The sequence below is a fragment of the Peromyscus maniculatus genome, chromosome 7, assembly GCF_049852395.1.
Source record: "Peromyscus maniculatus bairdii isolate BWxNUB_F1_BW_parent chromosome 7, HU_Pman_BW_mat_3.1, whole genome shotgun sequence".
Taxonomy (NCBI): Eukaryota; Metazoa; Chordata; class Mammalia; order Rodentia; family Cricetidae; genus Peromyscus; species Peromyscus maniculatus.
The window spans coordinates 67,761,882-67,776,650 of record NC_134858.1 but is presented as its reverse complement, the minus strand read 5'-3'; the positions used below and the strand labels follow the sequence as shown (position 1 = coordinate 67,776,650).

The 14,769-nt window shown below is 48.0% G+C and overlaps 1 protein-coding gene across 1 annotated transcript in view; it reads right to left on the bottom strand.

Moving 5' to 3' along the window:
- The window catches only part of Myo1e (myosin IE), a 205,342-nt gene extending 191,523 nt beyond the window's left edge, over positions 1-13,819 (bottom strand). Inside the window, exon 1 of the mRNA XM_006979281.3 lies at positions 13,457-13,819. Coding sequence (XP_006979343.1) covers positions 13,457-13,459 — 3 coding nt within the window. The 5' untranslated portion in view covers positions 13,460-13,819. The remainder of the gene's footprint in view (positions 1-13,456) is intronic.
- Positions 13,820-14,769: the final 950 nt, after the last annotated feature.

The window sequence follows — 14,769 nt, the reverse complement described above, 5'->3', positions numbered from 1 at the left end:
ATTGACCCCCAAAAGTTAATTTAACTGACTACTTACTTTCAATTCCCTTCTCCCTCCTCTTTATTACGCTCTATCTCCAAGCATTTCCAGTCAGTGCAGGTTTAAAATGGGCCTAGACTGTGAGTCAGCAGACTGGGATTCCAGGGTCAACTCTGCTATTAAGTTGTTAAGTGACCTAGGGATGGAAGACAGGCCACTTAAAATTATCTGGGTACCAGAGGCTTACTTGGGGAGGTCAAAGACCATTTTGAGGATTTTTTTTTTTTTTTTTTTTAAGTTTTTCGAGACAGGGTTTCTCTGTGTAAGCTTTGTGCCTGCCTGTCCTGGATCTCACTCTGTAGACCAGGCTGGCCTTGAACTCACAGAGATCTGCCTGGCTCTGCCTCCCAAGTGCTGGGATTAAAGGCGTGCACCACCACTGGCTATTTTGAGGATTTATGGACCTTCTTTCTAGGAAAAAAAATGTAAATATGAACATAGATTTCACAGATGCCTCTCTAGTAGTTTCTGGATAGTTCTCTCTCTCTCTCTCTCTCTCTCTCTCTCTCTCTCTCTCTCTCTCTCTCTCTCTCTCTCTCTCTTTCTGTGTGTGTGTGTGTGTGTGTGTGTGTGTGTGTGTGTGTGTAATGGGCATGGCCAGAGGAAGACATCAGGCATCATGCTCTATGGCTCTATCTAATTCCCCAAAGACAAGGCCTCTTATGGGATTTGAAGCTAGGCTGGTAGCCAGAAACTCTGGAGATCTTCTTCCCTCCTTCTGCCTCCCCCCAGTGCTGGAGTTATAGGCACACATGTGGCCACACTTGACTTTTTACCTGGGTCCTAGGCATCTGAACTCAGGTCCTCACTCTTACCACTGGAGTCATGGCCCCACACCAACTTCCAATACATTTCTAACCTGACATATTCTATATTTAAGGTCATCTGATCACTCATAGAATTAGGCATTCTTTTCACAGCTGATGCTGGCACAAATGAGGAGGGACGAAGAAGCTAAGAACTACCAACCTTTTCCCTACCATTTACACCTAAATGTAGTGCCTGAGTGGAGCTGAGATTGCAGGACCAGGGAAACACCCTGTCCTCTAGACCTTGATAGCAAATGCCAAGGTACACTGCCAGACGCCCTGTGAATGACACTGGACCACACTGTGGGAAGTCCCTTTAGTGACCAGAGATGTCTATACAATTCTATAAAACAAGGGCTCTCCTACTATAAGTTAAAGGAAGCCACCAGCTTTGGTCGCCTCGGAGACATACTCCTTCCCAGCCAAGGAGCACCAGGTGCCAAACTTTGCTTGGTTTAAAACCCAATAGAGTAAGTATTTGTGGATGAAATGTTATGTATGACAGCTCTGACTGGGGAAGGTGAGAGCAGAGAGATGGGTCAGGAGTTATCATGAGCCAGTTTTCTTTCCACTGGTGTAGTTCTAAATAAAAGAAGTGGGCGTGGTGCAGCACATGCCCACAACACTAGTAATTCTGGCACAGGGAACGAAGGCAGGAACTGTGAGCTGGAGGCCAGCCTGGGCTACAAAGTGAGACTCTGTCTCAAAAAAAAAAAAAATTAAAAGAGATAAAAATAAAGGGAGAGAGAGGAGAGGAGGACAGAAGAAAGGGGAGGGAGAGAGGGAGAGAGGGAGAGAGGGAGAGAGGGAGAGAGAGAGAGAGAGAGAGAGAGAGAGAGAGAGAGAGAGAGAGAGAGAGACTATGGAGAGATTTGTAGACTAATGGTTTTTTGAGGTCCTCTGAACAAAAATGACGTAATCCTATATCCACCCTGTGTTGTACAGGAGCCTGCAGATGGCACACTCTGTAGCTCACATGATATGGAAGAGACAGGTTATTTTGAGAATCATCTTATAGTCCAGAGACATGCTTTCCAGCCAAGGAAAATATGTATTTTTGTCTGCATGAGGAATATTTTTCTCCACATGGACAGCTCAGTGCTGGCTAGAAAGGCAGCATCGGCAGCAAGAAGTCTTGTCTTCACCTTGGACGGGCAATGAGTTCCAGTCTTTAGTCTAAAAGGCCAGTTGGTCTGTCTGGCTTGGCGTGACTCAGGGTACTCTAAGTTTGGGCTCAGTTACATGCTTGTTATTTTCACAGAGTTCCCTTTAGTAGACAGAAACTACTTTTTCTTTTTGTTGTTAACTATCGCTTTGACCTTTTCTTTTCAACAACAAGGAAGCAATTTTGGAAGGAGACGGAGAGGTCTCTAATTGCCTTCCTGCCTTGGAAAAAGCCACAGGAGGATGTGTCAGGAGCAACGTTGGAGCGTCTGCTGCACACAGAAGCTCAAAAGGCGCACCTTCTGGGATTACTCCCACCCCAGTTCAGTTAGTCAATCAAGGAAAGGTGGCGGCAGCGGTGGAGGAACTTGATCTCAGGCCTCGGGTAATCCATTCTCCACTGATACTTGGTGCAGACATGTGACTTGTTTGGGCCAGTGAGGACGACGGTAAATACGACGCAAACAAAGTTTAGAACATTTTTGTGTACTGGCCCTCACACTCCCTGCTGCTCTTAGTGACACTGTGGTGTCACTAGTCTGCTGTGACATCCCATGGCTGCAGCTAAAGTGGGCCAGCTGCCGGGCAGGTGAGTGAGGCCATCCTGGATCACGCATTCCCAGCCAAGCCCCCAGCTGACCACAGAAGTCTAGATGGGAACTGGCCAGCTAATACACAAAATCCTGAGACATAATACAAGTTTATTATTTAAATCACAGCGTCTGGGACGAGTTGTTACATCAAGAACACACAAGCGTGCGCGCGCACACACACACACACACACACACACACACACACACACACACACACACACACACACACACGCTGGAGCAAAGATGACTAATGGATGATAAGTTAGAGTCCTGAGCAACATGGTACACGCGCCCTGGGTGAGACTCTATACAACACTCAGTGGGGACTTACTCTTGACGCCACCTTACTACGTCAAGTAATTAAAATAACCTAATGGAAGTCCAACATATACTGTTCACCTTAATATCCATCTCAAAAATAACATTTGCTACACACAACTCTAGGAATGGTTTTGTGTGGGCTTCACAGCTTTCTGCAGCTCCTAAAATTATACAAAGAATTGTATGTATGTGTTTATATGCATTTTTTTCTTAATTGGAAAAAGATGTTAAAACACACAGAATAACAAAGAAATAATCTAGTACAGGCTCCTAAGATCAATGCTATTTAATCACATTTGCATTCTATCTCTTTTTAAGTATAAAGCATATAAATATTACAGGTATATGGGCCCTGTGGGTCTTCCCAGCTCACATCACATAGGGCAGACGTATTGGTGAGCCAGGAAAGGAGCAGGGCACATAATGACTATTGACCATGTGTGTTGTGGCCATTTTAATACTGTTGCTGATTTCCTGAGGGGGCCGCCTGAATTTCTCCCCATCGAGATAACCTCCTACAACCTTCAGGCTCCAGAAACCTTATTTTACAATCCCAAGGCTGCAACCTGGGAGGGAAATCAAAAGGACACAGAACATAACAGGTGAGACAAGTTGTAACCAATGAAGAAGGTGAGCCCTGTGCTCCAGCTGATATTAGAGGCTGAAGGAAGTGACGTTGCCGGAAGTACAGAGTATTGCCAAGAAAACTGATCAATAACAAGCTGGACCAGCTCTCTGGGGTTTTAGAAATGAATAGGAGGGCAAGATAAATGAAAGGAAGAAATTGTAAATAAGTGTTTGTCATTAGACCTGACTCCTGAAGATTTCCAATCCAAGACTATCAAAAAGGTGGGCCAAGCCAGGTAGTGGTGGCACACGTCTTTAATCCCAGCACTCAGGAGACAGAGGCAGGTGGATCTCTGAGTTCAAGGCCAGCCTGGTCTACAGGACAGCCAGGGCTACACAGAGAAACCCTGACTCAAAAAACCAAAAGAACAAGCAACTCCCACCCCTTCCCCCAAAAAAGATGGGCCAGTACCTGGTGTAATTCATGGTCCCCTTCAACAAAAGGCGTAAGGCACATGGAAAGCCCATCTGTCAGGGAAGATGCTCGGGACCCTCAAGGATGTGGCTTGGAATGAACAGATCATCTAGTGCACCTGCATCCTGGCAGAGATCACTTTCTAGACCCCAAAGAAACAGACTATCACCAGGGAGCCATGATGAACTTGCAAGCAAGCTCCTGGAGTGGAAGATTCAAAGATGGAGAAAGAGGACACAGAGAACCACGCAAATGTGCTGGAAAACTGGACCTAGGCTGCCAGGCTGCCAGTGGAGGAGCCTGAAGGAACAGACTTGCTGTGGCAGCTGCGGCTGCACAGACTGTCTTTAAAGCAAGGGCAGGAACAGGAGCAGGAAGACAGGGAGGAAGCAGCTTTGGTGGAGAGACTCGGAGAACAAAGCCTACTAGAGAACCCAGACTCAAAGGCAACGCCAGCGGCCACTGTGCCCTGGCTGGCCTTCTGCCTGCCCCTCGACTATTGTAGAGGAGACTCCAGAGGCTAAGAGGAAGAGGAAAGACTCCAAGGAACACCAGCAGCAGGTACCAGCACGGTAAAACAGACAGAGCTGAACCCCGGAACAAGGCACCTGGGAGGAAATAAAATGCAGAGGGAGGCTGGCTCTGCTCCCAGATGCCTGTCCCTGCATCCCTGAAACAACTAGGCATTTGTTCAGACAGTGAGGGAGTGGCAACTACTCAGCCCTCAACTGAGTCCCCCGACCAGGATCTTCCCTACATCAAGGGTCACACGTTCCTTTTCAGCTACAGGGAAGGCCACAGGACCTGGCAATTGGGGTAGAAGACCTTGACACCAATGACAGCCAAGCCTAGGCAGGCCACCGTCATCCTCCATTGCTTGTAGGGCCTGCAGGATCAGTGAGAGTTTCAGCCGAGGGACTCAGCTTCTCTCCATCCTCTCACCAATTCTTACATCACCTCTAGATCTCAGCCTCTGCCCCCCACCCCCAAAACTATGTTTAAGGCATCTCTCAGCTGAGACTTGCAGAAGAAACTGAAAGTCTTGTCTTGTGCCACCCTGTAGGTGGTGGCAGGATTGGGGGACATAGGGGTAAGCTTCCACATCATCAACACACATTTGGAGGTCAGAACCTAGGGATATGAGAGTATGTATACCCCAAGCCTGTTCCAACTGTACATACACCAAAAAGGGGGCTCCCCATCCCCAGAGTCACAGAAAAATGAGCAGCCTATCACAACGGCAGTTGTAGTGAATGCCAGGACAACTTTTCTTGTTTTGTTTTCGAGACAGGGTTTCTCTGTGTAGCTTTGCGCCTTTCCTTGAACTCACTCTGTAGCCCAGGCTGGCCTCAAACTCACAGAGATCCACCTGCCTCTGCCTCCTAAGTGCTGGGATTAAAGGCATGCGCCGCCGCCGCCGCCCACCACCACCACCACCACCACCACCACCACCACCCGGCATAGGACAACTTTTCCATGTACACATTTATGGGGGAGATTTTTCTACAGTTATGATTTAGGTTTGGCTATCAGGCTACATGGAATTATTATTCCACTAGCAAAAACCATGAATATGTCTACCAAGGTGAAGGATTTATAAAATAAATGGGGAAAAAAAATACAGAGCATGAGTGATATATTTGCTTCTTAATTACAACGGCATAAAAACAGCGTGTGTTAGAATAGATTGGAAGGAAACCCAGAGACATAAAATAATTACTGTGTTGCAGGGCAATGGTATTACCGGAGATTGCTTCAGACTTTATTTCTTATAATCTTTTACAGTTTAAGGGGCAATGAATCAAAAATAACAAGCTTTCATCCTCAAGTGGGCCTTCCTGAAAGGGCTCAGAAACTAAACTATCTTGGTTATGTCTAGACTGTTGAGAAAATAAGATTCTAATCCATCCCCTTCTTAGACTGAGATCAAGAAAATTTGTGTGCTCAGCCACCAGCTCAGCCCAAACCCAGAGCCTTCAAAAGTCATTCAACTGGATGGCCGACTCTCCTTCTCCAGCCCTGCTCCTTGCTCTTTGAAATAGAGTTTCGTGTATTCCAGATTGGCCTCAAATCCCCTACACAGCCAAAGATGAGCCTTGGGCTCCCTCCTGCAGAACTGTATCACCATGTCCATCTACCACCTGAGTTCTGGAATTCTAGGCATGCACCAGCACACCAGGCCTATGTGGTGCTGAGAATCGGATGCAGGCATGCAGGGCAAGCATTCTGCTGACGGCGCTGCATCCCCAGCCCCAGACTACTCTATGAAGGATTGGGCTCCTTTGTTTTTATTTCGTGTGTGTGTGTGTGTGTGTGTGTGTGTGTGTGTGTGTGTGTGTGTGTGTGTATTGCGTGTGCATTGTGTGGGCACATGGAGAGGCCAGAAATAGATATAGGGATATCTTAGTTACTCCACCTTATTTTTTGAAACATGGTTTTTTCACTCAAATTGGAGCTTCATGTTTCAGCTAGACTGGCCAGCCAGTGAACCCCTAACAGTGCCCCCCCCACACACACACACCAATGCTGCCATACCAGGCTTTTCCATGGGTGCTGGGGAGCTGAGCTCAGGTCTTGATGTCTGCACGCAAGCTCCTTATCCACTGAATGTCTCCCCAGGGCCCCCTCTCTCTGTGAAAGTTTAAGACAGAAATCTTAAGCTCTTTTTGGGCATTCTAGAGGGCGCCCTACGCTTTTTCTCTCTACAATGCCGTGTACGACTGGTAGGTACGAGTGAATGTTAATACACGTCAGAATTCTAAATACCCAGGAGATCAAGGACTGCCTTCGCACTGCTCTTATATTTAATTCTTAGGGAGAGGGATCTATCTACCTGTCTCTCGTCCTCCACGGCCTGCTCTACACAAAACTGCACACCCACAGGAGGGTGTGTGTCCCCTCCTCAGAGGCAGAAAAGAGAAAGCTGGGAGGGACCAGGCACAGAACCCTGTGAGTAGGATGGCAGTCACATGGCCAGCAGTATTTCAGGTCAGAAAGGAAGGTTCTATTAAAAATGGCCTTTTTTTCTGTAGCTCGTAAGTGACCATTCAAAGTGCCTGCCTGAAGGGCTGGCCAGAAGCTGAACAGGCAGGGACACTCCCAGACCCGACAACCTGAGTCTGATCGCCAGGACCCACACAGCAGAAAGAAAGAACTGACTCCTGCAAGTGGCCTTTCACCCTCTACGGACACATGTACACACAGAGATAAAAGTGGAAGGAGAAAAATTAAAAAAACAAAACTGAAATGGCTGTGAATGATGACAATACTGCTGTTCTGAAGGCGGGACCTCAGAAGTGAAGGCCAAGTCCATGTAGACATACAGTTAAAGGCCCAGGGCTTGTCAAAGCCAGTGCTATTATTTTAGGAAACGATCTGTAAATTCTGCTTGTCTTGATAAAACTGTCAAAAAAATATGTTAAAAAAAATTCTGCTAGGATGACCAAAAAACTCTTGGCTATGCCAAAATAAATTCTGCAGCACAAAATTCAGAACATGATTTGCTTGCTATTATTACAGAATGAGCTTAAAGGTCTAAGATGTTTATTTTTAATACCATTGGCATTTAACCTTTAACCTCTTATTTGCTCTGTAAATGTCAAGTCCAAACAAAGTGGGAAATAAAAATATCAGGGTCTAGGGATGTGGTTGGGCGATACTGTGCTCGTCCTGTATACACTGGGTGGATCCTCAGCACTGCAAAAATAATCAACAGAAAATAAAATAAGCCAAGCAGTGGTGGCACACACCTTTAATCCCAGCACTCAGGAGGTAGAGGCAGGCAGATCTCTAGGAGTTCAAGGACAGCCTGGTCTACAAAGTAAATTCTAGGACAGGGACAGCCAGAGCTACATATTAAGATCCTGTTTAGAAAAAAGAAAAAGAAAAAAAAAAACAAAGAAAAGAAAATACTATTGAGAAAAATTAATCACATAATGGTAAAAATATAAGTTGCTGCATCTTTGTCAAATATGTTAACTATATAACACACACACACACACACACACACACACACACACACACACATCTGCAAATAATGGGTCTGGAGAGATGACTTAGCAGGTAGGAGCATTGGTTGTTCTTGCAGAAGACCCAGGTTTAATTCCCAGCATCCACATAGTATCCACATAGTATGGCTCACAGCCATCTGTAACTCCAGTTCCAAAGCCTCTGATGCCCTCTGCTTGCCTTCTCAGGCACCAGGCATGGACATGGACATGGTACACAGACATACATACAGGCAAAACACCCTTTAATATATATTAAATATTGTATATATTATATAATAATAAATTAATATATAATATATATAAATTACTCAAATTCAAATCTGGAAAAGCATGACTGAATGTACCTACATATCCCACTGTGAGGTCTAGAGCATCTTACAGTTGTTTAGATGTTTCAAAATATTTCTGCATGTTATATCACAGGCCTATAATGTAGTGGTTCTCAACCTGTGGGTCGTGACCCCTCCACCAACCCTCTATCTGCAAAAACATTTATATTATGATTTGTAACAGTAGCAACAAAAATAATTTTATGATTGGGGAGGGGTCACCACAACATGAGGAACTGTATTAAAGGGTCACAGCATTAGGACAGTTGAACAGAGATGCCGATAAAAAGCTTCCACATGTCCTTGCCAAGCACTGGGACCCTAGTCCTCTCTCACCAGTAGCTGAGAAGCACTACTTGGTCTTTAGTCTCACGTGACTTCACGACACACCGGGAGCAGAGGAATCTGTGGTTCCTAAAATGCTTACAGATGCTTGCTCTCTAGCCTGAAGGAGAACTCTTGAAACACACCTCAAGTTCCTGTGCTTGGGAAGGGGCGAGGAGCATCGGGATCTGGGGCCCTTCGCCGAAACAGAGGGGTGAAGGGTAACAAGAGAAGCTGAAAGTGCAGCCTGGCCGCTCACACGCCAGCCATCTTCACTGTGTCCCGACAGCTCCAATTAGCAGCGGCACGGGGGTTTTCCCTGGGTAAGCCGCCAGATTCTGCAGGTACAAGATGCCAGGCAAGCGCCTTCCTTCTCTAGCGAGGCCCCAGGAGAAGGAAGGTGTGGATACAGCACACTGACATCATTGCCGGGTATGCAGCTGCCGTTCAGACCTTCTGGCTAGCAAGTAGATGGAGGAAGGAAGCATTGTGGTTCCCAGGACACCACACTGAGCTCGTAGCAGCTGCAAGCAGATGACCCACAGATGAGCATGCTTGGCCTTTCCGCGACCATCAGGGAACTTACAAATGAGCAGTGCCAGCAAGAGATCTAGAGTGCTGCTTGTCTACAACAAGACAGCCTGGTAACATGACCAGTGTAACCAGGGGACATGTGGTCCTTGTTTATTCTCCAGAAGACAGATTGTGTCTTGGCCTCCAGAGTCACTGGAGTTCCTACCCGCGGAATCTTCAGCAGAGATAGGGACCGGATGGCCTTCACCTTCCCATACCTCATCTCTGTCCATCCAGGGCCCAACCGGGCTTCTCCTCCAAGAGAGGAAGTCCTAGGCTGGCTCACTGCACTCACCCTGACTGAGAAGCATTCTCAACCAGCCTTTTCCTTAACCTTCCCTTGGCCATCAAACTGACCCCCTCCTCTCCAGTTTAGCTGAATTGCATCATTTTGGCCAGGGGACTTCTGGAATCTGATAAACTAATCAATGGAAACGAACTAGATTGACTTCCCTGAAAACCTTCCAAATGGATTCCAGGCTTGTTAAATACACACCAGCCTCTACCCTGGGGAACCTAACTTACCCAGGGTCAGCTGTCTACCAGATCCCTAAGTTACAAGTTAGTGCTGCAGCCAGATGTGGTGGTCAACACCTTTGATCCCAACACTCGGGAGGCAGAGGCAGGCAGATCTCTGAGTTCGAGTCCATCCTGGTCTACAGAGCAAGTTCCAGGACAGCCAAGGCTACACAGAGAAATCACATCCCACCAAAATAAATAAACAAATCAGTGCTGTGTTTGTGTGTGCTACACCTGCTAGTGCCTGAGGTATAATAAGCAGTATAGAAAAGGAACTATAGATTAGACCCTTGCAAAGACAATGGCCAAGTGAGACTTACTCAGTCACCTCTGCAAACTTGGTTCACAGAAACCCCATGAATCATACTTTCTGGGGCCAAAGTAGAAAGCAGACACACATACATAGGTTTTAGTCTATCACACAGCAAACAGACCATGGCCACCAACGGAACTTTCCTGTCACAGACGACAAAGCCAGGGTCCATGAAGGAAGTCATACACTGCTATTTATTAGAGCCAACAGGAGATTTGTAGACTCTTCTAATCAACACCCACCCAGATACGATGACGTATGGGGATGAGTTTGTTTGGGTTGTTTTTTTTTTTCCACCTCTTCAAGTCTCCTAATGAAAAGGGTAACAATAACGATGGCCTGGTAATAGAGTCTGGGGTTCCCAAGATGCGCTAGTGTCCCATAGTTAGCATTCATGAGGGAGAAGTGAGCTGTACATGGTATTCATGAATCTGAAGTGAATTTTCATCATGAGGTCACACACCCCGGAAGTCATAGGGCCTTAGGTACAGACAGTCTAATTCGCTCCCAGGCCTCCCTGAAAAGCTCTCTCTCTCTCTCTCTCTCTCTCTCTCTCTCACACACACACACACACACACACACACACACAATTAGTTACTTTTCTTTTTTTTTTAATTCTTTTTTGATTTATTTATTTATTATGTATACAGAAGAGGGCGCCAGATCTCATTACAGATGGTTGTGATCCACCATGTGGTTACTGGGAATTGAACTCAGGACCTCTGGAAGAGCAGTCGGTGCTCTTAACCTCTGAGGCATCTCTCCAGACCAGTTACTTTTCTTATTGTGACAAATTACCCTGACATATGTAACTCCGGGAAGGGCTTGTCTGAGCTGACAGTTAGAGGGGATGCAGTCCAATCAACTCGGAAGAGGCATGGTGGCCAACACTAGAGGCAGCCGTCACATTCCTGTACCGCCAGGCAGGAAACAGAGACAACCGCTGGTGCTCAGCTCCCATTTTCCTTTTTTATTCAGCCTGGGACCACAGTCCATGGATCGGGTGCCACCATGTAAAGAATGGGTCTTCCAGCCTCTAGTAACCTCAGCTAGAAACTCTCAGATACGCCCAGAGGTTTCGTTCTGTGATGATCCTGAATCCCATCAGCTTGCCAATCAAGAGTAGGCGTCACACAAACACAAGGAAGAAGAGTTCACAGTACAGGTGTTCTTCCTGCGGCATGGCCAAGGGCCTGTGCTCTGTGCTAACTCTTGGCCACACCCACCAAGGGTAATGGCCCATCCCTTCCTGTCCTGAGCAGCTGAGGGATTCAACTGGGCAGGCCCAGACAAATGCAGAGCACAGAAGTTCCATTCAGCCTTAAGAGTTCTTACATAAACACTGAGCATTCTCACTGGGCTCCTAACTATCCGAGATGTGGGTACTCTGTTCTCAGGCAACTCCACACAGCTGATAAGCTCACTCAAACTTTCAAGTCCTGGAAGAAACAATCCCTTTAATTTCTGTCCAAAGGACTCTAGACACCAGAGTTCTGTCCATGGCACATCTATTTCAGGACAGGCAGCTGCTTCGGCTTTTCTGAGTAGTGAATTGTGGCCCAGGCATCCATATCTGAAGTACAGATAGCCTCCTAGTGGCCCTTCACATGCCCATCTGTACTGATGGCAGGGAGCCCACAGGAGGTGACTAGACCCTGTCTACACAGGCATGAAAAGAACTCTAAGACACACCTCCTCCACATCTGATGGGATCAACTAGCTACTCCAGCTGCAAGGAGCTAAACTGAGCGTGTTTTCCCACGTCTCTGGAAATGACACAGACTAATTGGGGATCTACCCAGATTAAAAAAAAGTGAGTTTAACAAAGGAAGTTCATTTTCTCAAGGTACCACATACACAGTTAGGTTCAGTGAAATTCTTTTTAGTCCTTGACATAAACGCATTGATTTTTTTTTTTTTTTTAGAAATATTGAACCATGGAAAGTAATTACAGCAATTCTTAGGCACCAGGACTATCATACTGCTCAAGTTCAAGTGGTCAGAGACACACACACACACCCCCAAACTGCACCCAACCGCAGCTCAGGGTACACGGAGCGTGAACTGACTTCTGAAACCTCAAAACTGAAGGAGGAAGCGTATTTATAAATGAAGTATTCTCTCTCGGGAGCAAAAGGTGACATCATTTTGAACTATGTAAAAAGTAAAAGCTTGGGGCCAGGATGCCTTTTAAAGGTTTCCTTTGTTTTAAATCATCCTTTTGAATAAACAGCGCCCGGGCAGGGGCTGCGTCTAAACTAATGTGGGCTCTGCCCGGCCTGTGCCGCTGATGCTTGGCGCTGGGATCTGGGATACAGTTTTCTCAAGCGAGCGCTGCGCGAGGCTTCACCCTCACCGTCAGTAAACAACGACGAAGCCAGGAGGACAAGTTCCTCCACCGAGAAGCAAGTGTGGAAACTTTGAAGCCTTTTAGAAACTTTTTAAGTGTAAAAAACTTTTTTCCTTTTGGTCCTGGTGGACTGGCCAAAATACAATCTTTTCTTTTGTCCTTCTGAAGTAAAGCTACACCACAGCAAAGCCCAGGGGATGTGGCTAAGGTTATTGGGACTGAGAAAAGAGAATGGCTGGGCCGGGGACTCCTCCGGGGAGCGACAAAAATCTCAAATGAGTTAGAGAGAGGCAGTCCATGCCACACACTCCCTAAATGCCAAGCGAGGAAAGAACAAAACCAGAGACGCTCTCGGGGACTTGTGGCGTGTGAAGCAGGGTGGCGGTCCTCTGGAGCTGGGGACCGGGTGGGGCCCTCAGCAGGAGGTGTTTACCCCACACAGGGACCCTACGGGCCTGGGCTGCGGGCCAGCGTGGCTGCCGCTGTGCGCCATCGTCACAGGGTCCCTGCAGCTCGGGCCACCGCCAGGTGCTCCGCGGTACCTGGCGCCCCCGCCTGTACCCCGCCTTTGTGCAGGCGCGCGGCCCATTATCAGTGCAGACGGGGCTGCCTGGGTCCTCCCCGATGCCAGGGGGACAGCTGCGGGATCAGCCAGCCAAGGAGTTCACGCTGGTGCCCGCCCAGGGGAGGGGACCGGAGGGACACAGGCGTGCCCCCCCAACCTTCCTTGAAGGAGAAAAGGGTCCCCGTCCCGTGGCTGTGTCGGTGAAAACAGATGGGCTCACGCCCTGGCTTCCGACAGCTGCCAGCCACAGCCACACTGCCACCAAAACTTTCCCGGCGCGGAAAGCCACTTCAGAGAGTTTTCCCTGCCCGCCTCAGTCCCTCTTCCCCGCCAAGACCGGGTTTGCAGCAAACAGCAGGAAATCGGCGCTCCAGAAGTGCATACTCCCGCATCCACCTTCTCCACCCCCTGGCCTGGGCAGCGTGCCCAAGGTAGGTGCCCCGCTCCGGGGCTTCCTGCCCCATCTCAGGGTCAGGCGTCCAGGGACGCGGCGCAGCCAACTCACCATGGTGACTCCCGCCGCGGTCGCGCCTCCGCCGGGTCCCGCTGCCTAGGCACTGGGGTTGGAACGCAGTCTCCTGGGCGAACTTCAAAAGTTGGTTCCCTTCGCCAAAAAAACAAGCTCCAGACACCCAAGAACTCACAGGAGCCAATGGAAACCCAGATAGGACTCCATCCAGGCGGGATCCGAGACGCTAGGTGAGGCAAGACTTAGCAGACCTGGTGCACACTCGGACCTGGCGATCCCCAGCTGTCTAGAGATGCACCCGATGCGCTCCGCGGGACTGCTTGTCCAGCTGCCCTGCCTGGACCCTCTTTCTCCTAACACTTACTCCGAACTCTTTTCTGGCTCAGCCTGGGCTCGGGCCGGGCAATCTGTCCATAAATGGAGAATTCAGCCCAGGCCGGACCAATCAGAGTTTGTTTTCACAGCGTCACTCCTCAGGGAAGCCGAGGTAACCAACGAGCGTGGAACTACAAGTTTCCAAAGGACTCTGGATCCTGTAGTCCTGCGGCCTCACTAGCTAGCAGAGCCGGCTGCCGCTGTCCTAGTCGTCCCTAGGGAAACACCCCCAAACCGAGGGGATGAAAACACTCGGGGAGACTAGGAAACTGCTCACGTGTCTCTTCCCTTTAAGGAGAAACTTAACATCGATTTAGCTCCCAAGTCGCATGATTTTCCTAGAAGTTTTTTTTTTTTTTTTTTTAAAGAAATACTTTATCTGCATAAAAGATCAGAATCGTGGCCGCAGTCCAAAGGAAATCCTTTTTTTTTTTTTCCTTTCTGGATCGTAAGGAAAGTCGAAAATATTTCCTCCACCCGTTCTTTATACCTGAATTAATTTCCTTGGGAAACAAGAATAGAGAGAGCTCTGTCCTCTGCGGTGTCCGGTTTCAGGAAACCAGGTAGCCTAGGAGAGAAGGGGACGCAGATTCCTCAACAGGATTAGGGAGTCTGGTGCCTTGTGTAGAGAGAGCTGAGGAAGTACACTCGCAGGGTCACCACCGGGCTGCGCTCCCAGTGTCCGAGGAAGAAGAGCCTGAAAGTTCCAAGGTACAGAAAATCGTGAGATTTGATCGTCACCCTTCACGTGAATCTAGGAACCTAGGGTCGCGATAGTCAAAAAATCTTGGCTAGGAAGGGTTTTGCGGTTTGTTTGTTTGTTTTAACGTGGTGCATACCTTACAGAGGACTACGACCAAGCCAGGGAAGGGAGTAAATGGCTGATACACCCTGCAAGAGAGAAGGACCTGGGAAAAGTAGTTAAGCGAAAGGTCAGGGCCAAAGTTCACAAAGCACAATTCCATGTGTGGGAC